At 43.6% G+C, this 22,346-nt stretch overlaps 2 protein-coding genes across 2 annotated transcripts; one reads left to right on the top strand and one right to left on the bottom strand.

Moving 5' to 3' along the window:
* The first annotated feature begins 5,666 nt into the window (after window positions 1–5,666).
* Window positions 5,667–11,383, top strand: SYNGR2 (synaptogyrin 2). The gene is made up of 4 exons (XM_081317310.1): window positions 5,667–5,856; window positions 8,298–8,535; window positions 9,990–10,129; window positions 10,603–11,383. Exons 1-4 carry the CDS (start codon window positions 5,752–5,754, stop codon window positions 10,798–10,800), a joined length of 681 nt encoding a protein of 226 aa, XP_081173436.1. The 5' UTR covers window positions 5,667–5,751; the 3' UTR covers window positions 10,801–11,383.
* Window positions 11,384–11,675: 292 nt separating this feature from the next.
* On the bottom strand, window positions 11,676–22,306 carry TK1 (thymidine kinase 1). The gene is made up of 7 exons (XM_081317309.1): window positions 21,132–22,306; window positions 20,951–20,982; window positions 16,680–16,793; window positions 15,495–15,588; window positions 14,426–14,515; window positions 14,224–14,343; window positions 11,676–14,121 (listed from the first exon to the last, which is right to left on the bottom strand). The coding sequence occupies exons 1-7, from the start codon at window positions 21,255–21,257 to the stop codon at window positions 13,936–13,938; spliced, it is 762 nt and encodes a 253-aa protein (XP_081173435.1). The 5' UTR covers window positions 21,258–22,306; the 3' UTR covers window positions 11,676–13,935.
* Window positions 22,307–22,346: the final 40 nt, after the last annotated feature.

Below are 22,346 nucleotides of genomic sequence, written 5' to 3'. Positions count from 1 at the left end.
TACTTGGTTGTGTGTTTTTTTGGAGGGAAGAGAGAATCTTCCAGAATTCTTTTTAAGCATATGAACCTAATTCCGGAATTATTAAAGAGGTGTCTATCTGCTGTCTTCACAGCCCATTCAATTTTATATTCCCCTTGTTTGCCATTTTTTTTCTAAACTGAAGGCCTGAAAGTTTGTATCATTTTCAATTAGACACGTTGCTTCAGCTTCTTGATCATTTTTGAGGTCGTTTTCTAAAGCTTCAGTATATAGGCAATATTATTTATTAGGTGTGGCCACTGGAGCAGTACCTGGAACCCCAATGTCAAATCTCAGATTAACAATTATGTTTTGGAGTTCTTTTTTGATCTCTTTCTTAATTTTCCTAACATTCAGAATCAGGAATTTTGTAGAGGATTAGAGTATATGCTTTCCGTGAGAAAGTGACAGAAAGCTGTGCTTTGCTATGGGTTGTTTACAAAGATGCAGGCCTAATTTGATGCAGTTGTTAGACTTTCCCTGTATGCATTTTTTCTCATCCCTGGCTAGAGGCTAAGCTGGTGTTTCTCAATCCTGGCCATTTTAAGATGTGTGGACTTCAACACCTGGAATTCTGGCTGGTGAATTTTGGGAGGGGTCATCAACACATCTTAAAGGGGGAAAAGTTGAGAAATTCTGCACTAAATATCCAACTTCTGCACTGGCTTAGAAACTTGGCAAACAGGATGTTCCAGGATCACACAACGTTTAAAGTACTGTAGTACAGGGCTTTTCAACTGGTGGTACATGTACCACTGGTGGTACTTTGGCACCTGGCAGGTGGTACGTGACCTCCTAGACAAGTGTAGCGGGGCAGGGGAATGTGCTGAAGCAGCAGCAGCACCGCACAAGCCTGAGGGAGAGTCAGCTGGTGCTGCAAGGCTGTCGGGGCTCGGCAGAAGCCCCAGGATGGGCGCGCGCAACTACATGCTGATCGGCACTTCTGCACGCTGCAGGGGTGAGACAAAGGCCCCAGGATCGGTGTACGCAGTTACATCCTGATCATCACACCCGGAAGAGAAAAGGAGGAGGAGGGTGGAGAGAGGAGAGGATATAAAAGGAGGTGGTTTTGGTGGGAATGGGAGAGAAAAAAAAGATGACAGGGAAAGAGAAGGGGATGGAGAAAGAGAGATGGAGAAGAGGAGAGGCTTCTTTGAGACAAGCAGAGGGAGAGAAAGGGATAGAACAGCGCAAAGATTAATGTCAGAGAAACAGGCACAAGTTTCTCAGTAAAAGTGTGGTAAGTGGGTGTATGGATAGTCCTCAACCTACGACCACAGTTGAGCCCAAAATTTATGTTGCTAAGTGAGAAATTTGTTAAATGAGTTTTGTTTCATTTTACAAACTTTTCTTGCCACATTTGTTAAGTGAATTACTGCAGTTATTAAATTAGTAACACGGTTGTTAAGTGAATCTGGTTTCCCCATTGACTTTGCTTGTCAGAAAGTTGCAAAAGGGGATCACCTGACCCTGAAACATCATAAATATGAATCAGTTGCCAAGCATCTGAATGTAAATCACATGACCCTGGGGATACTGTTAAACAGTCATAAATGTGAAAAATGGTCATAAGTCACTTTTTTCAGTGCCGTTGTAACTTTGAACAGTCACTAAGTGAACTGTTGTAAGTTGAGGACTACTTGTACTTTATCACTTTTTCTCTTTTTTTTTGGTCATCGAGTTTTTGACACTTTGCTAGGTAACTGGTGGTACTTGAATGTTGCCATATCCTAAAAGTGGTACAATTTGTGAAAAGGTTGAAAAGCCCTGCTGCAGTCGTTCAAATACAGTAATCAAATGAATCAAGGCAGATGTATAGCCATTTCTGCTGTTGCTTTGCTGCATGTCCACCTGCCATAAAACTAAATAAAAAAGGGACAATGTCTGTCTTTTAAAGGTGATCTGGATTATGGATCCAACCCAGATTGCTAAGCACATTGATTTGTGCTTTAAATTGTAAGCCACCCTGAGTCTTCGGAGAAGGGCGGGATATAAATGGGATTAAATAATAATTCTCTTGGTTTTCATGATGCCCAGGTATTCTCTCTCTCTCTCTCTCTCTCTCACACACACACACACACACACACATTCTTCAGCTATTGGACAATATATAAATGTGGTATATAAAATAAGTTTATCAAATCAGAGCTTATCATTACTACCAAAGGAATCTGGGTGTTCAGATACAGAGAAGATTTACAAACCTTTAAAATAGCAACAACCCCCCCAGTGGCGTAGCGTAGGGGGTGCAGGGGGGGCCGGCCGCACCGGGTGCAACATCTGGGGGGGCGCGCTCGCACTCGCAGCTCTCTGCCCCTGCCTGGCTCACTCACTCTCTCTCACTGCAGTGCTGGCTGTGCGAATCCGATCCGAGCCGCCGGGTCGCCGCCCACTGTGGAGGGGGGGTGCCAGGCGTGCGGTGCAGTGCGGAGAGAGAGCGAGGGACTATTTGGGGGAGGGACAGTGCAGCGGCCGGGTGCTTGCCCCGGGTGCTGACAACCCACGCTACGCCACTGCCCCCCCCCCCCGATTCTACTTTGCAACCAGATAGGAAAATGCTCTTCTATAGTAACTAATATGTAGATCTACACAGTATTTTGGATCGAGTTCCAAAATGGTGCTCTGAAGAGTGTGAAATGTGCGAATGTAAAACCTATAGGTGACTCTTCAATACAGCCATGTCTTTTCTGGGATTATATGGCAGTTGCAAAAAAGCAGCCATCATAAATGCATGCCAGCTGCCAAGCTTCTGAATTTTGATCATGTGACCACGGGGATTCTGCAAGGGTCCTACATGTGAACAATGGACACAAACCACTTTTTTTTAGTGCTGTTGTAACTTCGAAGAGTCAATAAATGAATAGTTGTAAGTCAAGGAGTACCTGTACTGTAACATTGTGACGGGATATCATTGGCTTTTTTACCAGTACACATAATGATGCACGCCACCATTCATGCACAGGGCCATATCATGGGCTAAGGAAGATGATTGGTGTTGTCAGGGCATGGTTCTACCTTGCTAAGCTGCAACTGGTGAGCAGGTCTGGGTTTTTTTTGCTAAGTTATATAACTGCAAATTCTCTAATACCAGCTGCCTTTTTCACAATTCAGTCTTGAGCATGTCTAAAATTTGTTTTTTTCATGCCGATATCCTTCAATTACTACTTTCTTTTCACTATCTATTCAGTGAGGGAAGTAAAACGTAAGAATACGGGAACTAGTGGCATCAGCTTGACAGTTTCTTGTTTCTCTCTCTCAGCATTGTCTTTGCGGTTTACTTTTCTCAGACACAGGCAAATAGACAAAGCATTACAGATTCAAGAGACAACATGTACAGTGAGCAATCCTGGTAATTTTGCAGGATGTTGGATGAGATGCATTAATATTCACTGTGGAATTGATGATACCTATGATGGGAAGATGTTTTGACATTATTTAATATAATGGTTTAATGGTTCATTTTTTTCTTGTTAATGTGAATTTTGTGTGCCTAGGAAAAGTGATAGTTAGTGAAGAAAATACAGTTCTTATGGAATTCCCCTAAACCTGATGTAAAAGATCCCTGAAAAAAAGGAATGTACAAGCTGGTAGGAGAGCTACAGGATGATCAAGCAAGAAAATATATTTTCTTCTGAGGAGAGCAGAACCCACAAAACAGTATATCTGAACTAGGGAAGGTAGAAAATGGCCCTGTTCTAAACATGAGCCAGGAAGGCCTTATTGACCAGAGCACAGACCAACTCTTTGATCCACTGCATCATATTTATGACATACATAACGCAAAATCATGATATGTGTTTTATTTAATGAATCACATATATTAGATTTTTAGACTCCTGCATAATAATAATGGATCTAAAATCCTGAATTAGTTACAATAGTTTGCACTCTAAACTTATTTCAACATGACTCGGGATTTTTCCCTGCTATTGAGTTGGTGGGAACAGAAAACAACATCTAAATTTGCTGTCTTCATTGCTGATTCTTTTTTTTGCCTCTGATACTTCCATTTCAAGTCACTGTAGGCCTCTAGGTGATGAGAACCAAAGACTAACAGCTTTTGTATACCTTAAGGTGGCCTTCAGCAATATCCTTGGTAAAGAGAACATTGTTTCAATACTGGTACATCTAAGGGTGACTCATGAAAAGAAGCCATGATGAAGGCCATGTCATAGGAATGTGGCAGAAAAAATATGCCAGGGCATGTTTGTGAGGGTTGGATGCAAGTGAGGGAAGGCCATAAAGTAGTTCCAATGAATCAAAACCACTTCTATGAACTTTGGAAAAATCGGTGTATTTCAGTTTAGATAACACTAGAAATCAAGATAAATGTTTCTCATGAGATTAAAGGTGCTACAATTGCTCAGGATTATACTGTTTGCTACGTGCTTAGTATTTTCCCTTTGTTGCATTTAATATTAAAGAACATTTATTCAGTATTTCTTTTTTCATGTTCTAAGGCCTTGATCCGAATTATGTCATTCAGACCCTGATAGGTTTTGCTGAAAATTCTCCAACCGTGAACATAGTACACTCTTCAGAGAAAGAGGAACCATTCTCAACCTGTATCCTGATTGCTGTTTCTTCAATATAACGAGCAATTTATAGAACATATTTAATTTATTCAGTATCGGTGCTGCTCAACTCCAACTGCCTCTAAGCTGCTCACAACAGAATAATATAAAAACAATATACAAAAAATTACCAGAGTAGCACAAAAGTTAACTACAAAAAAATTATGTGAGGGCAACCTAAACAACAAAGCCAACATAAAATGTCACAAGCAGGGGAATCCCATCCATCCTACTATACAGGCTTTTCAAGGCCTTCCAGGCCCTCTTCAGGGTGGGAACTGCAAGGATCTGGGGTGGATCTAATTCTAGAAGGGAGGTACCATTCAGATAAAGCACATTTTCCAGCTTCAGAAGATGACACTGTTTAATGGAGGGGCTTAGGAGCATGTCCACCCTGCCAGATCATATAGGATGGACAGAAATCATGAGGCAGATAGTCCTTCAAATAGTAGCCCTATGCTATATAGGGCTTTATAGGTAATAAGTTACTATTTTAAATTCCATCTAGAAACCAGTTGACAAATTGTGCATCTTGCAGAGCAGGGGTACCCCATGAGCAATACATTAAATTCAGATTTTTAAAAAAATAATATTTTAATGATGTGTGCTTAACGTTATGCCAATGAATATTTTGCTTTCTCAGATAGTCGAGTAGTGGCTGCTATTTTTTTTTATTTTTTATTTTATTTCCATTTATATCCCGCCCTTCTCCGAAGACTCAGGGCGGCTTACAAGCTTAGCAGTATAGCGATTATACTTTCCTATATACCAGAAATTTGCCCGAATTCAGGAGATTGAATGAAAACCTTCCCCTCCCCCCCCCACCAGACTTGCGTGGCATCATCACATTTCCACAAACGTCTAAATCTGAACCACAGCTCGAAAGTGCATTACAACAGGCAAAGCCAGATCACACAGGCGCGCTTCCTTTCTTAGTAAGGGAGGCGGCGGCGGCGAACCACTTCGAGGGGAGAAGGAGCACAAGCCTCGACTCCGGTCTCTCTTTAGCCACCACGCGTTACTTTGCCTCCACCGTCCCGGGCAAGGTCTCCTCCCAAGGGGGGGGGCGGGGCTTGTGAAACGCTCAACAGGAGTTTGGGCGAGGCGGCTTTAGGGAGTTCCGGGCTGGGACGGTGGCGGAAAGCAGCGTCAGAGAGTTATGGAGAGCGGCGGAGGCGCCTACGGAGCCGCTAAAGCGGGAGGCACGTTTGACCTGTGGCACTTCTTGCAGCAGCCGCAGGTCATTGCGCGCATTTTCAGTGCGGTGAGTGGCTGAGGTCGGCCCGGCTCGGCCCGGAGAAGCTTGAAACGATCCAAGGGCTCGAGGCTTGCTGGAGACAAGATTCGCTTCTTCTCTTTTCCGTTCCCCCTCGCGGGCACGCGTGGAATGGGTGCTCTCACCTGCCCTGGGCTAAGGTGCGGACGGGAGCACGTGACGTGGCCGGAGTGCCGGCAGGTTAGGGGTTCCGGCAGCAGCTGAGGGGGGGGGGCGTTAGCGGAGCGTCTGCTTAACTATCGCGTACCTGAGCTGGGACCACCAGCTAGAAGGGAAAAGTCGCCCGAGCGGAGCAATGCGGAGTCACGCAACGCTGTTAGAGCGGGCGGAGAGGCCCGAGCTGGAGGAACGGCCAGGCTGTTTCCCCGCCCCGCCGCCCCCCCCCCGCGGGGGGAGAAGGATTATTGCAGGGGTCTTCAAACTGGGCCCTTTTATGACTTGTGGACTTCAACTCCCAGGATTCCTCAGCCAACGTGCCCGGCTGAGGAATCCTGGGAGTTGAAGTCCACAAGTCATAAAAGGGCCCAGTTTGAAGACCCCTGCATTATTGCCTTATTCCAGGGCGAATGCTAGAGAATTCTCCCTTCGGTCTTTCGCTTCTCTAAAATACCCCGCGACGCCGAGCCGCTTGGGAAAGTGAGCTTCAGGCCATCAATTCTTGCCTTTTGCGTTGCAAACCAGACGCGGGTGTTGTTGTTGTTGTTTTGACGCTCGCCGGACAGGAGCCCCTTCGGGTCCTTATTTATTTATTTATTTATTACATTTTTTTATTATATTTTTTATACCGCCCTTCTTCTCCCGAAGGACTCGGGGCGGTGTACAGGGCAATAAATACAAAAAAACAGGATACCGAAGTTCAAAGCGATTCAATAAAATAAACGCCCAAGGTTAAAACAATAATAATTAAGACGTATTAAAACCCCTTGAAGGCCACGGAGGGGGGGGGGGGTCGGTGCTTCCGTTTCAGTTCGGCCGGATTAAAATCCCTCCCGTTTTTGTATCCAGGCTTGTTTGTGCGGCAGCCGAGTCTGAGGGGAGGTCAGCTGATGGACGGCGGGCGGCGCGAGGGGCCGGCTTCCTCGCAGTCTTACGAGAATAGAATCGGCAAAATGAGCACGGCCGCGGCTCCGCTCTCCCTTGCTTTTAAGCACCCAGCCCTGCCTGGGCGAAGGACGTGGCAATGACCCGCGCGCCGAAAGCTACTGCAAGGCTTAGGGCAGGGGTAGGCAACCTTGGCTCTTTTATGACTCATGGACTTCAACTCCCAGAATTCCTGAGCCAGCTTGGCTGGCTCAGGAATTCTGGGAGTTGAAGTCCATGAGTCATAAAAGAGCCAAGGTTGCCTATCCCTGGCTTAGGGGAAATAAGTCCAGGCACCCGCCTAGACAAAGACCCATTCAGTGTCGAGCTCGGACTCGTCCCTCTGGTTTTCTTGGCCAAAACACGGAAGTAGCTTGCAGCCGTCTTGGTTTATTTATTTATTTTATTTATTTAGATTTATATACCGCCCTTTCCCCCGAAGGACAGGGCGGTTTACAGGATATTTAAAAGAAAATCAATACAAAAGTTAAAACAAAATTTAAAGAGATTAAATGACACCCTGAGAAAAAAATAAAAAAACCCAGTTAAAATTAAAAATTACAAAATTCTCAGCCTGGGCCAGAGAGCTCGAAGAGCCAGGTCTTCAGGTCCCGGCGGAATGAACGGAATGACCCTCCTATACTCTTACTTTCTTTTAAAGGGCGAGCAAAGCCTGAGAGGGTGGCCTGAAATCCTGGGAAATTTGTATTTGTTAAAAGATCTGAAGAAATTTATTCTGTGGCTTTTTTTTTTAAAAAAAACAACTTCTTGGAAGTTTCTGTAATTTTCTTCAGAAATTTGAAGAGTAGCCAAAGCAAGTCATGCGGGCACACAAAAAGGCTGCTATGCTGATTTGGTTTTGAGAAGCATCTGGTTTGAGGGTGTGCTTGATTACCGGTGATGAGCATCTAGTTTGTAGTTTGGGAGCCTGTTTCAATTCCATTTCCTTATCAGGAACCTGGAAACCTTTTAAGATAAAAGTTTTTTTGTGTTTGTGGAGGGAAAAGCGAGAACATTTCTGTGAACGAACGGTGAATGGGGGAATTCCTCTTGGGCAGGGCTATTGTCTGAATAGCAGAGCTAGCTGATTACTGAGTTTTATCTTTTATCATTGGACCATACTTTAATTTGTTACTCCTTTTTATCAAAGCTTTAATTTATGATAAAGTTGGGCAGCGTACCAATAAAATCTGCATATATTGTAAGTTGGCTCCTTGCCCTAGAATAGCGCCATGCAGGAGTATTTGAGTTCAGAACTTGGGGGAATCTGTTAGTAATTTGATAAATGGTTAAAATGGGCTTTCCCTGGGAAATGTTAGCATTGACCTTTTCCTTCTATTATTTTGCAGGTATTTGCACTCATTGTTTTCTCCTGCATCATTGGAGAAGGTTATACCAATGTTCCCGGCAAATCTGACCTTTCCTGCGTCTTTAATCATAGTGAGGATACCTGTCGTTATGGTATCGGCATTGGTGTGGTTGCCTTCCTGGCTTGTATATTTTTCTTTATGGTTGACATCTACTTTCCCCAGATTAGCAATGCCACTGATCGCAAGTACCTCGTTATGGCCGACCTAGCCTTCTCAGGTATGTTTCTGGGAGATGTGAACTCAAACAGGTCCCTGGGGAAAACAGCTGAGTTCTGTCCATGTTCTTGAGCTCCGGATGGCCCCCGACCTTCGCTCCTTCCGGCGCGATCTCAAAACTTTCTTTTTCGAACAAGCTGGCCTGGTCTGATGGGATGGGGTTGGGTTTTTATAAATAGTTTTAATTGTAATATGTATTAATTTTAAGGGCATAATGTTTAATGGCTTTTTAATTTTTGTATAATATTTTTATTGTGTATTGCCCTGTTCACCGCCCTGAGTCCTTCGGGAGAAGGGCGGTATAGAAATCAAATTATTAAATTAAATTAAATTAAATTTTTTTATCTTCCCTCTCCTGGACTTGGACAGTATTTTCCCTTTTGGCTCCTATTCCCCTGTGCTTGAGTGTAATTATTCAGATTTTTTTTGGAATGCTCGTTAAGGTTTGCTTTGTGAAAGGGCAAAGAGGCTTTAGGGACAGGACCTTATTCTGGGTGATTCTTAATGTGGATAACTGCTGAAAGATAAGACCATAGAATTGGAGCCTGTTCTCTGGTATTAAGCTTGTGTCTTATGCTCTGAATAAAAAAAATAATCACTACTGGTAGTCTTCACTTACCGACTGCAACTGGGACCTGCAATTCCATCACTAAGCAAAGTTATGTGATTGCAATTGTGAAGCACATAAACCACAGTTAAGCGCAATGTCACTTGACTACGATTTGCAACTTCCTGCTGGCTTCCCCATTGATTTTGCTTGTTGGAGGTTGGCTGTGAGGGTTGCAAATAGCAATTGTGTGACTGCAGAGTGGTGCAACCATCATAAATGAGGGTTGCCAAGCACCCAAATTTTGATCATGTGACCATGGGGATGCTGCAATGGCTATAACATCAGGGACTGGTCAGAATTTCCTTTTTCAATGCTGCAGTAATTTCAAATGGTCACTGAATCAGCAGTCCTTCTTGGACTACAATTCTCATCAGTCTCTGCCATCATTGACAATGATCAAGAATACTGAGATATTGTTCAAAGTGTTTGAAGGGGATCAGATTGCCTAATGCCTATCATGGAGTTAGAATGAAGTCTGCCCATGCTGTAGACCAGGGGTCCCCAGCCCATGAACTGGCATTGGTCCGCGGCTTGCCAGGAATCAGGCTACGCAAGTGAGTGAAGTCCCATCTGCACACACATGGGATCCAGACGGTGTGAAACCACATGCCCTGATCCACGAAAAAACCACCTTCCACAGAATCAGTCCCTAGCACCCAAAAGGTTGGGAGCCACTGCTCTAGACCACGTCTAAAGTGGAACTGCTGACTTGAATCCCCCCCCAAAAGAATGTCAGAATAGGGTTAATGTACTGTAACTTTTCATAACTATAGTTAAAATGTTACTTCTATGCTATCATGTAATCTGTAAGGATGTGATTAAGTGCTCCCTTGTCTTCTGTCTAGCTGTTTGGACCTTTTTGTGGTTTATTGGATTCTGTGTGCTGGCAAACCAATGGTCATCAACAAATACTGAAGAAATAAAGATTGGGATTGATTCTGCCCGTGCATCAATTGCCTTCAGTTTCTTCTCCATTTTTTCATGGGTAAGTGTTTCTTTCTGTCTCAAAAAAGCCCAGGGATGAACAAGTAGGCCTAGGAAGTTCAAGTAGCTTTAAGGTTTATTTTGCTTGGTTGGCAAACAGGATATGAAATTGGTGATTCCTTTGCTATTTCATTAAAGGGTCCTGAGCACAAAACCAGAGAGTAACTGATCCAAATCTCATTGTCATTAACACAGCCTTCTAATTGCCTGAGGAACATTAAAGTTATTCTCTTTTATAGAAAGGCTGTAAAACCTTTGTGGAAGGAATCCCAGGGAAATGCATCCAGGTGCCTTTTAAAATAGAAATGACTTGACGAGAAGTAACTTTTTCAGTTAAGCTGCAGTGTGATTAAATTAAGGTGATGGCATATTCACTGAATACTGTGCTGAGTTTTGCAGAGGATATCTGTTCTCTGGCAAGTAAATCTTCATGGGCAGATTCCTACTATTGCAAATAACTGTTCCTCTCCCTAGGGACTCCTGATTGCCTTCGCTCTTCAGCGTTACCGTATGGGTGTCCAAGATTTTGACCAGAGTTACATCGACCCAGCTCCAGGCCCAACACCCCCTTACTCCAGTTACCCCAATGTCAGTCATGAGAGCTACCAGCAACCACCCTTCACTCGCAGTGCAGAGAATTCTGAAGGCTACCAGCCTCCACCTGTGTATTGATTGCTACTAACACTGTTCAAAGCAGCTGGCAAGGATAGTATCCTAGTGCTATGTATTCATTTCTTGAGGTGGGAACTATGTCTACTGTGAAATTGTGTTGGTGCCACAACCAAGATTGTGGGTTGTGCATGTATACGTGTTGGGTTCTGGGATATTCTATTATTTTTGACTATTTTCAAAACTTGCATCTTGCAGAAAATGATGTTTCTTTTGTGGGCACAGGAAGCTTGCTGTGAGATTTGCAAGGAATATTAATTGCTGAAATGGTATTGACTACTTGATCTTATTACTGCTGCAGCTAACTAAGCTGCTTGCTGGAAATAGCTAGAGATATTCTACCACAGAGGAACACTGTACTTCTACTGGATATGCCCCAGTGGGATCCTTGCCACAGCTATCCTACCCCAGTGCTGTTATATCTGTGCCTTGGTGTGCTTGCGCATCTTGACTATTCTAGACTTCCAATGGGTCTGGTGTTCCTATGGCTCTGTGGTGCTACCCTTCCAGACTCAGAAATACCTGTGCAATACTTTCTATCGTTTCAGCTGCTGATACCAAAACCAATTAAAAGCATTTCTAGATAAAGCTTTAGACATAATGCATTGGTGATTCAACTGAATTTACTATATCATACATTTTCTTTGGTTTAAAGTGGGAAGGACTTGGCTCCACGAAGAACTGGTACTTTTTAAAAGTATTCTATAGAGGCCTACAGGTTTTCAATAATGTACCAAAGGTAAACTCACTCTTGCAGTTTATTCTAACTTTTCCTGAATCGCTAAGAAAGGAAAAGAATACACAAATAGGAATGTGCATGAAGTGGAAAATCACTGCTTTGAACTCTAACACTTTGCATTCTAGAAGCTCGGAAACAACAGCTGCAGTACTCTCTTTTGATCAAACTCAAATCAGGAGGATTTTTCTGGTGACTAGAATAGGCATATTGCCTTCAACCACAGCCAGTGCCAAAGCACCGCATATCCCATTGCCTCACCGACCTTCCCAGCACAGTCCCTGCCCCAAAAGCACAGCAGAGCCTATCTCCCCTTTCACAGTGCCTTCTTTTCCCCCAAGCTGTGACTGCCAGTCTGCATGTGGTACCACTCTTGCCCTATCTCCATGGTGGCGAACCTATGGCACGCGTGCCACAGGGAGGGGGGAGACGCAGAGCCCTCTCTGTGGGCACACGAGCCGTTGCCCCAGTCCCAGGCCTTCAGCTGGGTTTTATAGAAGCTTTTCGCTTTAGGCCTTTGCTGCTGTGTGCAAAAACAAAAAAAAGTTAATCAATTTCAACTTCTCGCTGGAAAAAAAAAAGATCTCGCAAAGTTGGAATTGATTGATTGAACTTTTTAGTCCCGCCCAGTCTGCCACAGCTACCCAATGGGCCACGCCCACCCGGCACCCAACGGTACATAAGTGGGTTTTGGGTTGCAGTTTGGGCACTCGGTCTCCAAAAGGTTCGCCATCACCGCCCTATCTCAAACCATCTATGTTTCAGTCTACTACTGGAACAAAAGAGGCCCCATTTTAGTCTTTGTACAGACAAAAACATTCAAAACTGAGGTATTTTGGTTCAGGCATAGACCAGCTAAAAATGGCTGTCCTGCACACGATGTTTTATACATCTTCATTAACAAGTCTTTGAGATAATGGCTTTTTTGTATCCTTAGCCTGTGGCTGTTAACACTGCTCTTTTCTAATTACATGTTTTGGGAAACTTCAGGCAAATATTGCAATTTTGGGGCTTTGAAGTGTTTTAAATCTTTTACCGTAGTAGAAGTTGGATTATACGCATCCCTTAGAATATATTGTGGATTTTCATGTATCGTATAATTTTAGGGGAGAGGAAAATAATTTACAGAGATTAATAACTGGGCAAGGGTGTATCGTCTAATAGACAGAACTGGATCATTTAAAAAGCATGAACCCTTTTAGGCTAGCCTTTATTGCCTGCTTTTTGTCTGGAAAAAAAATAGGAATAACTAGAATAAGATTATTGGTAGTAATTATTTTTAAGCTTCCCAGAGAAAACAATCTTAGCATTTTCAGCTGCAATTTCCCTTTACTGAATGTCATACATATAGCCATTTCCTGATTAATGATTTACTTATCAGGGCAGTATAATGTGTTATATCAACAGGCATTAACAAAGTGGTTGGGTAACTCTAGAATACATTTTAAACCAGTAGTAGTTTTTGTCACTGAACTTAAATATTCTTAAGGTGAACTGGTACTACTAAGTTTTACACATAAAACATAAAAGTAAGATTAATTTTATTCAATATATCATTAAAACCAACTCTTCAGTTTCCACTACAGAAGTTAGTATTTCTGCTCTAAGACAACAGAAGATACTGGGGATGTTTTCATTGCAAAAGGATTACATTTACTCAAAAAGAGGAAGTGCGGATATTCATCACTGCAGTAAAACCAAAATGCTAGAGAGTATGCTACAAAGTATAAAGCAGGACTATAATACTTAAACAACGACTGACACATTAGTAGCCAGTTTAATAAACAATCAAAAGTAGAATATAATTAAGTCAATAATGTAAGGTGTCAATCTCTATCCAGGAAAGTTGGACAGCAATTAAAGAAAGACCCTTTATTAAGGGCCTTTTTTTGTAAGTCCAGATCTTTACTTACAGGCAGATATACACAGCACCAAATTAAAATACATTTTGCTCAGTTAACCTATTCAGTCTTTATAGCCTAACAGCCTGTTTCATTATTGAATAGTCAGAATTCCCCTGCCCTCGAGCCCAATTTGATGGATTCAGAAAAATAACGTTCCAGTTTCATAGTGCAACTTGCTGTTAGTAAATTTACTTTAGCTACTATGGCCGTTAAAACTCTGAATTAAACCGTTTGGGGAAGCTTTGTGCAAGAGGAAATGCCACTAATGAAATTACAAAATCTTCCCTCTAGAGACTAAGAAACCAGTGCAGTTTTCAATATAAAACACCCTTATTCATAGCATGTTCTAACGTCTTCAAGCCTTGTTGCTCCTCATAAAAACAACTCTCTCTGATGTTTTGGAGGGACATCAGTCTGACAATACAAAGCTAGAAGGAAGGACAGAAAAAAAATGTGTCTCTAAATGCACCTGGGAATCAGATCTCTTGCTTCCTTTCTTCAATTAGATGGATTCCACTGCATGATCTGACGGGTAGCCAAGACTTTCCTGGAGGCATTAATATCAAGGGGTTTATTCCCACCCAGTAGGTTCTCTTTGTTTTCAGACACCAGTTGTTGTCGGTTTTTGAAATAGCAGACCCGGCAGACTGAGTGATATTTGTCTGCCCCTCCTATTACTTCCACCTAGTAGGATGAAGTTTAAAAATAAAAGGTTTTTCTCAACCTATCAATATATCTCACAGTCAATAGCTTTGAAGAAAGGGAGAGCTTTTATCGGAGTCTTACCTCTTTCTCTGCTCCCAACCTTTTAGTGTAAGAGGCCTCATGATAACACTCCATGCAAACCGCGTTAAGTTTCACCACACTTTCTGCTAAGGGGACTAGTTGTAAGATGTTACCAAAAGCCTGCAATGAAACCATGAATTTCTTTATAGATCTGGGACATAAACTATCCAGAAAGTCTAATGAAGAATTTAAAGAGACTTACCTTCCTCTGAAATGTTCCATCAAGGGCTGCCACAATGACAGTCTTCCCTGCGTTGGCCATTGTCTCACAAAATTCAACTATATCTGGAAACTAATTGGGAAAATTAAAAGTTCATCATTCCCTCATTCCAGCTTTTAGAAACTTTGTAAATGTGGAAGACACTGTTATGAATAAAGTTAGTAATGCTCCTCCAAAGAGTAAAAAAGTGTTGCTGCTGAAGATCTATTTCAGGGGTCCTCAACCTTGGCAACTTTAAGGCTTGTGGACTTCAACTCCCAGAATTCCTCAGTCAGCTTTGCCAAGGTTGAGGACCCCTGATCTATTTAGTTCACCATTCTGTACCCATTGGTGCATTAGATGCTTCTATGAGGCTCACAAGTAAGAGTACAGCAAAGCCTCCCACTGATCTTCAGTAATTAACTTTTGAATATATGCTTTCTCTAATAGTAAAGGTAATTGTATAGTCATCTCCCATGCACAGCTCTAATCCTTTTAAATAAATATTTCCTTTTATTTGTTGTAATTTTATCATTCAGCTTACTTTCTAGGTTTTATAATTCAAAAGAATACATTTGCACAGTTCTACATTATCCCCCATTCACCTTTTTTCCTATCTAAAAGAGAGCAAAATTATATTCTTCTGAAGGTTGTGTGTGTTTTAACCCTATGATGTTCTTTTTCAGATGAATTGACCAAAATTCTACTTGTATTCCCAAATCTGGTTGCATTTTCAATTTATTTGAGATTATGCCGTTAGAAGCTTTTATGTGGTACTCATAGCACAATTTTATCCATTTGCTAAGAACCAAGTCCTACAGAGTTTACTGGGGTTTGCTCTCCAGGTGAAGCACGCGTAAGATTGTATTTTAACCATTCACATTTACAATCAGGTCAAGAGAACATAAGAATCTATCACATTGTCACACTTGCCCAACTGTTAATATTAATAAGCAAAATGGGTCTTACCATACATAAGTGCGTATAGAATTACATTTCAAACTCTTTTAAGCACGGAAACAATTATCAGTACTTGGCAGTTCATTTAAACATTCAGGTAATATAAACTTACAAACTGGCCTTCATCAATGCCAATCACAGTGGAATTCAGAGCCTCCTGCTGGACATCTTTGAGGCAACAAGCTGACATGGCCTCCATGGTGTTTCTGTGCAGAAAGAATAACAGAGTTGGAGGGGACCCTGAAGGTCTTCTAGACCAACCCCTGCTCAAGCTGGAGAGTTTACACTATTTCAGACAAATGGCTGTCCAGTATCTTCTTAAAAACCTCCAGTGATGGAGCACCTATGATTTTTGAAGGCAAGCCGTTCCACTGATTAATTGTTCTCCTTAATTCTAGGTTGCTTCTCTTTCATAAGTTTCTTCTTATAAGCAACTACAGCACGTTAAAACTTATTTAAGGATAACTATTCCCAAATACCAAAACCTGCAGATCCTCTTTAAGACAGATAGCAACCCTCTGAATCCTAAAAACCATGTGTTCAAACATTTTAGTGAAAAGAGTTTTAAATAACAAAATGTAGAAAAAAGCTTCACCTTTTCAAAATTGTCTATTTACATGGAAAATAGTGAACATTTTGTGAAAAAATAAAATTTGAAGTTCTGAAAGGCTCAAACAATACAAAGTAGGGAATCACAATTTTAGCTTATTTGAAGAACAAAAGTTATATAAAGTGTATTAATCTACAATCATAAGATTGAATCATAGAGTTTGGGGTGATTTGCCTCACAAGAATTTTATGATTAAAACATAACTGCACAAAGCAGGGCTCTGGATTACACTAGCATTTAACAAAACCTTTTATAGTCTTGCAATTTTGTTCCCTCTCTCCAAAGTGACAGGAGCCATTACTTTTTTGTTTGTAAAGAAACATTGAGCTGTGTGTGAAAGTGTAGTTTATAATAGTTACAAATCATTGGGAAAGTTACTATATAAGGAAATGAACTCGCCTTATTTTTGTGCCTTTTAATATAATAATATATGCCTGTCTACCATAATCTGTAAATTCTTTTTCTAATTCTTTAAAAGCTCATATTATGTTGAGACTTACATGAAGCTTCATTTTACAATATTTAAGTCCAAAGAAGTTTGTCAGATATATTGTATGCTGAGACAATACCACTAATCGCAGTTTCTTGAAGATGATAAAATCTACAAACAATCAATATTACAAGACACATATGAATCCTATTTTCCTGAACCAAACTAGTTTTACATTGCTCATAGTATACTTTTACCTGTCATGTGTGGAGACTCCATTGACACAATAGCGTGTGTCTTTTGCATACTTGATTAGTAGACATTTATACTGTGCAATTTGAAATCGACGGACTCTGCGCATCAGTTCAGTGCTAAAAAATAATTAAAATTATTTTGTGACAAATGCTACTCAGAAAAAACTAAAGTGCTCAAAAAGTAAAATCTTTTTTCATTTCATTTCATTTCATTTCATTTATTAGATTTCTATACCGCCCTTCTCCCTGGGGACTCAGGGCGGTTCACAGGGCATATATAAATAGGTATACAAAAATTAAAAGAAAATTAAACCATGCCCAATTAAAATACAGCAATATAAAATAATAAAACCAATTAAAAAACCCATATTCCCCTTCAGGCCAGACCAGCTAACTCGAACAAGTGGGTCTTCAACCCGCGATGGAAGGATCGGAGGTCCGATGCCATCCGGAGCTCAACCGGCAGTTGGTTCCATAGTGCCGGGGCACCCACAGAGAAGGCCCTCCCCCTGGGGGCCACCAGTCGACATTCCCTGACTGGAGGCACCCTGAGGAGGCCCTCTCTGTGGGCACGCACAGGGTGGAGGGGAGTTGACGCCGGCAGCAGGTGGTCCTCGAGGTATCCCGGACCCATGCCATGTAAGGACTTAAAGATCATAACCAAGACCTTGAACCTCACCCAGAAGACAACTGGTAACCAATGCAGCTCGCGGAGCAAAGGTGTAACATGGGAGTACCGGGAAACTCCCAAGACAACTCTCGCGGCCGCATTCTGTACCAGTTGGAGCCTCCGAGTGGTCTTCAAGGGAAGCCCCATGTAGAGAGCATTACAATAGTCTAGGCGAGAGGTCACGAGCGCATGAGTGACCGTACACAGGGCATCCCGGTCCAGATAGGGCCGCAACTGTCGCACCAGGCGAACCTGGGCGAAAGCCCCCCTAGTCACGGCCACTATATGGTCTTCCAGGGTAAGTCGTGAGTCTAGGAGGACTCCCAAGTTGCGAGCCCTATCCACGGGGGGGGGTAAGAGCTCACCCCCCATAGAGAGCGATGGAACATTTTGAATGTCCCGGGATGCCGGAATGTACAGCCACTCAGTCTTGTCAGGGTTGAGTTGAAGTCTGTTCCTCCCCATCCAGACCCGTACCGCCTCCAGGCAACGGGACATCACAGCGAGGGCATCACTGGGGTGGTTTGGGGTCAAAATGAAAAGTTGGGTATCATCAGCATATTGATGATACCCAACTCCAAAACCACGAATGATCTCACCCAGCGGTTTCATGTAGATGTTGAACAGGAGAGGCGAGAGAACCGACCCCTGAGGAACTCCACAAACGAGAGACCTAGGGGCCGATCTCTGCCCCCCTGCCAACACCGACTGCGAGCGTCCCAGGAGATAGGAGGAGAACCACTGAAGAACTGTGCCTCCCACTCCCAATCCCCTGAGACGCCGCAGCAAGATACCATGGTCGATGGTATCGAAAGCCGCCGAGAGGTCTAATAGGACTAGGACAGAGGAATATCCCCTATCCCGAGCCCTCCAGAGATCATTCACCAAAGCCGTCTCCGTGCTGTACCCGGGCCTGAAACCCGATTGGTAGGGGTCCAAATAATCCGCTTCATCCAGGACCAGAGGGAGCTGATGCGCCACCACACTCTCAACAACCTTCGCAAGAAAGCGAAGGTTGGAGACTGGACGAAAGTTGTTCAATGCAGCTGGGTCCAAGGCAGGCTTCTTGAGGAGAGGTCTCACCACCGCCTCCTTCAAGACGGTGGGGAAATAACCCTCACTCAAAGAAGCAGATATGACCGCCTGGAGCCAGCCTCGTGTCCTCTCCCTAGCTGCATAAACCAGCCAGGAAGGGCACGGATCCAATAAACATGTGGTGGAGCTCAGCCTCCCCATAATCCTGTCCACTTCATCAGGGGTCACAGAATCAAACTCCTCCCAGATAACATTGACAAGACCGCCCGTGTCCTGATCGCCAGACTCTGCCCAGCTGGAGTCCAAACCGGTCCGAATCCGAGCGATTTTATCCGACAGATGTTGACTAAATTCCTCGGCACGACCCTGCAAGGGATCCTCCCTCACTTCCTGATTAAGAAGTGAGCGAGTCACCCTAAACAGGGCGACCGGGCGATTATCTGCGGACGCGATGAGGGTGGAGAAGTAATTACACCTCGCCACCCTCATCGCTGCGAGATAAGACCTAATATGGGTTCTTAACCGCAACCGGTCGGATTCAGATCGGCTAGACCTCCAGCAGCTCTCTAGGCCCCGTTTCCGATGCTTCATCTCCTGGAGCTCCGCGGAGAACCATGGAGCTCGCTGGGATCTGCACTGGGTCAGGGGCCGCAAGGGTACAACCCGGTCAAGTGCCTCAGTGGCTGCCCTTTCCCAGGCTTCCACTAAGGCATCCGCCGAGTTGTGAGCAATGGAGGCAGGTGGGGACCCCAGCGCCGCTTGGAATCTATCAGGATCCATTAAGCGTCTGGGGCGGTACCATCTAATTGGCTCCGTACCCCCACGGCGGGGGTGGCAAAACGGAAGACCAGCCGCAGGAGGTGATGATCGGTCCATGACAGGGGCATAATAAATGGAGAGTCCCCACCAAGATCATCTAACCACCGTCCAGATAAAAAAATCAGGTCAAGGGTGTGGCCTCCCTCATGAGTTGGTTCAGAAATTACTTGCGTCAGGTCCATGGCCGTCATGGAAGCCATGAACTCCCGAGCAAGCTCAGATGAGCCTCCCAGGGATGGTAGATTGAAGTCTCCCAAAACTATAAGTTTGGGAAACTCAACCACCAACCCCGAGAGGATATCGAGCAGCTCGGGCAGGGCTGCCGCTGTGCGACTAGGCGAAATGTACACCAGCAAGCCCAACTGCGCCTCAGAACCAAATCTCACAAAGAGAGACTCACACCCGACTATCTGAGGAACGGTGGTCTCCTGCCGTTTTTTATTCTATCATGGATCAAAACTTCTTGCACAACACAAAATCTCAATTTTGATAAATCTGGTCACATAGCTTCAAAGTAATTGAGCATCTAAGCCAGGGGTCGGCAACCTGAAAAAGGAAAAGAGCCACTGGGAACCAGTTCCATCACACACACAAAAAAGTGGGAGCAGCGTGCGTGCGTCTATGCACGCGCATGCACAAAGTTTTGCACATGCGCAAAATTTTTTTTCTTGCACATGCGCCCGCGGTTGCCACTTTTTTTGTGTCTGATGGAACCGGTTCCCAGTGGCAGCGGCGCTGCTTGTTTGGAAAGCTGCTGCGGCCCGTTTGCAGAGCTGCCGCTTTCGGCAGCCTGCAAACGTGCCGCGGCAGCTTTCCCAAAGAGTGGCGCCGCTGCCCGTTCCGAGAGGTGCGCGCGCACCTCTCCGAACGAGCGGAAGTGTGCACGCACCTCTCCAAATCTTTGGAGAGGTGCGCGCGCACCTCCGCGCAAACGGGCAGCGGCGCCGCTCTTTGGGAAAGCTGCCGCGGCACGTTTGCAGGCTGCCGAAGGCGGCAGCTCTGCAAACGGGCCGCGGCAGCTTTCCCAACGAGCGGCGCCACTGCCTGTTCGGGCGGAGGTGCGCGCGCACCTCTCCAAAAGGGCGGTGCCACTCTCCATTTGGAGAGGTGCGCGCGCACCACTGCCCGTTCAAAGAGGTGCGCGCGCACCGGGCGGCTGGGAGCCGCAGGTTGCCGACCCGTGATCTAAGCCCTTGGATAATACATTCCCTCAAGATACCAAACCTATACCATTTCCAATTTAGATACTGTATCAGAAAAAGAGAAAAGGGTAAATTTTTGCCCCCTACCTATTCCAGCCTTCTCCAACATGATATTGGAAATATATTAAAGCTTAAAATTCTAGAATTCTTAGCCAAAGTTTCAAAGAATAAGACAGTGCTACTCTTCTATACGTTGTAATATGAGTGTAGTCTATTATTTATTTTTATTTATTTGTAGCCTGCCTTTATTATTTTTACAAATAATTTTCCCCACAACAAGAACCCTGTGAGGTGGGTGAGACAGAGAGAGTGACTGGTCCAAAGTCACCCAGTTGGCTTTCAGGGCTAAAATTATCTCAGCCATATTTTTAATTCCTAGTCTACTGAGTTAAAGAGAAGCATGGGCCTAGCAGCTGAATATAACCAGGCCCGCAGACTGTCTTGCTCCTGTGCCAATTCCCTCCTCCCCTAGCAATTTATTTCACTCTTCTTTTCTAGTCATCTTAGCATTTAGATACCAGTGCTAACTATTTTTAATGCCTTCATACCTTTTTCCAGAGAACATGGGTCCAAAGATGACCTGTCGTAAGAGAGGGGAAAAGAATGAATAGTCAGCAGTTTTCCCACTTTCTACCGAACTCCTTCGCTTCCTGACTTCAAAATTTTCTATCCTTGACTATATAATATAATCTTTTCAAACTCTTAAAAGTGGATCGTCCTGTCACGTACCTGTATCTGGCCGCGGGCCTTGTGCGGGGATCCTGGTTGCACTCTGGGCATCATCATGCAACTCATAGCGCCGACTGCGTCCCGCCGATTGCCGCGCTCCAAAGTAGAATCCCCGGAAGGCGGCATTTTTGAGGGGCGCGCGCGCGCGCGGTTTTCTCTACCAGAGTAACTGACCAATCGGGACGGCTCCCACCAGTCAGCAAATCATGAAAAAAAGAACTTTTCGGCCAATCACTAACAAGGCGGCACATTTTTTTTTCTTTAAAAGTACTTGTCGGCATTCCTGAAGACTTAGAAGGAACTTCCAACATGTTCTACGAAGCAAGCAAGGGGGAAGGGAAGAAGGACATACCGGAATTTGCTTATCTGTTGCTCTTAATGTTCTGTTCGCTTTACTAGCTGGGCGTCTTCTTCTTTTGTTGCAAAATCTTTTGTTTTAAGGGATTTTTTTTTCCTGTTGGCAAAGCAAGGGAAGGTTAAAAAAACACACAAAGCAACATTCATTCAACCTCCCCAGCCTATTGTCTAATAATTGATGACTTGAGATTTCAACTTCTTTTGTCGCAAAATTTGGAAAGCATTAGATTGAAGAAGGCTGTGGGTATGTGGCACGATGCTTACATTGCTTCTTTAGGGGATTCAGAGATGTTTCCATTCAGGAAATTCAATGTCACAACTAAACTGGAAAGAATTAACTAGCAGAAAGGTATCACTTGTGCCGGCAGCTTAAATAAATGAAAACAATTTTTAAGCATGAAATTCAAACCCAAATCTTGACATAGTGTCCGTTTTAGCATTTTGGATGAAAATCTTTTGGCCTCTTGCATCTCTGATCCCAGCATCATGAATATTCGTTGCTCAAATATTTGTTGATTTTTCATCGCTAGGGACCAAATATTGTCGATTTTTTAAAAAAGCAACCAACACCATATGTAAGCATGAAATTTAACCTCAAATCCTGATGTGGGAAAAAGGGTCTATTGTTTTTCCAGAAACTGCAGAAGTTATGCTAGCCTGTAAAGAAATACATTGTATATATTTTAATTTCATGAGCCTAGGTTGAAGCTTGAGAATTGTATCTAGGAAGCTGTCTGCTATGCTGAAAACGGGTCTTAACCAGAATTTACTGATATAGTAACTTTAGAGACAACCCCTAGGAAATAACAACCATAAAAGGTAATTCATAAATAAGGGTGGGGGCATGCGCGATAGAAT

Source organism: Vipera berus (assembly GCF_964194415.1).
Source record: "Vipera berus genome assembly, chromosome: 2".
In the NCBI taxonomy this organism is placed as follows: Eukaryota; Metazoa; Chordata; class Lepidosauria; order Squamata; family Viperidae; genus Vipera; species Vipera berus.
Note: the sequence above shows the minus strand (reverse complement) of the source record. Positions and strands in the feature narration are given on the sequence as shown.

Coding starts and splice junctions, on each gene's coding strand:
- SYNGR2 (XM_081317310.1), top strand. CDS start 5,752: ATGGAGAGCGGCGGAGGCGCCTACGGAGCCGCTAAAGCGGGAGGCACG. Junction 5,857..8,297: donor TTGCGCGCATTTTCAGTGCG/GTGAGTGGCTGA, acceptor ATTATTTTGCAG/GTATTTGCACTCATTGTTTT. Junction 10,130..10,602: donor TCTTCTCCATTTTTTCATGG/GTAAGTGTTTCT, acceptor TCCTCTCCCTAG/GGACTCCTGATTGCCTTCGC.
- TK1 (XM_081317309.1), bottom strand. CDS start 21,257: ATGCCGCCTTCCGGGGATTCTACTTTGGAGCGCGGCAATCGGCGGGAC. Junction 16,794..20,950: donor CCCATGTTCTCTGGAAAAAG/GTATGAAGGCAT, acceptor ATTATTTTTTAG/CACTGAACTGATGCGCAGAG. Junction 14,516..15,494: donor GCATTGATGAAGGCCAGTTT/GTAAGTTTATAT, acceptor TTTCCCAATTAG/TTTCCAGATATAGTTGAATT.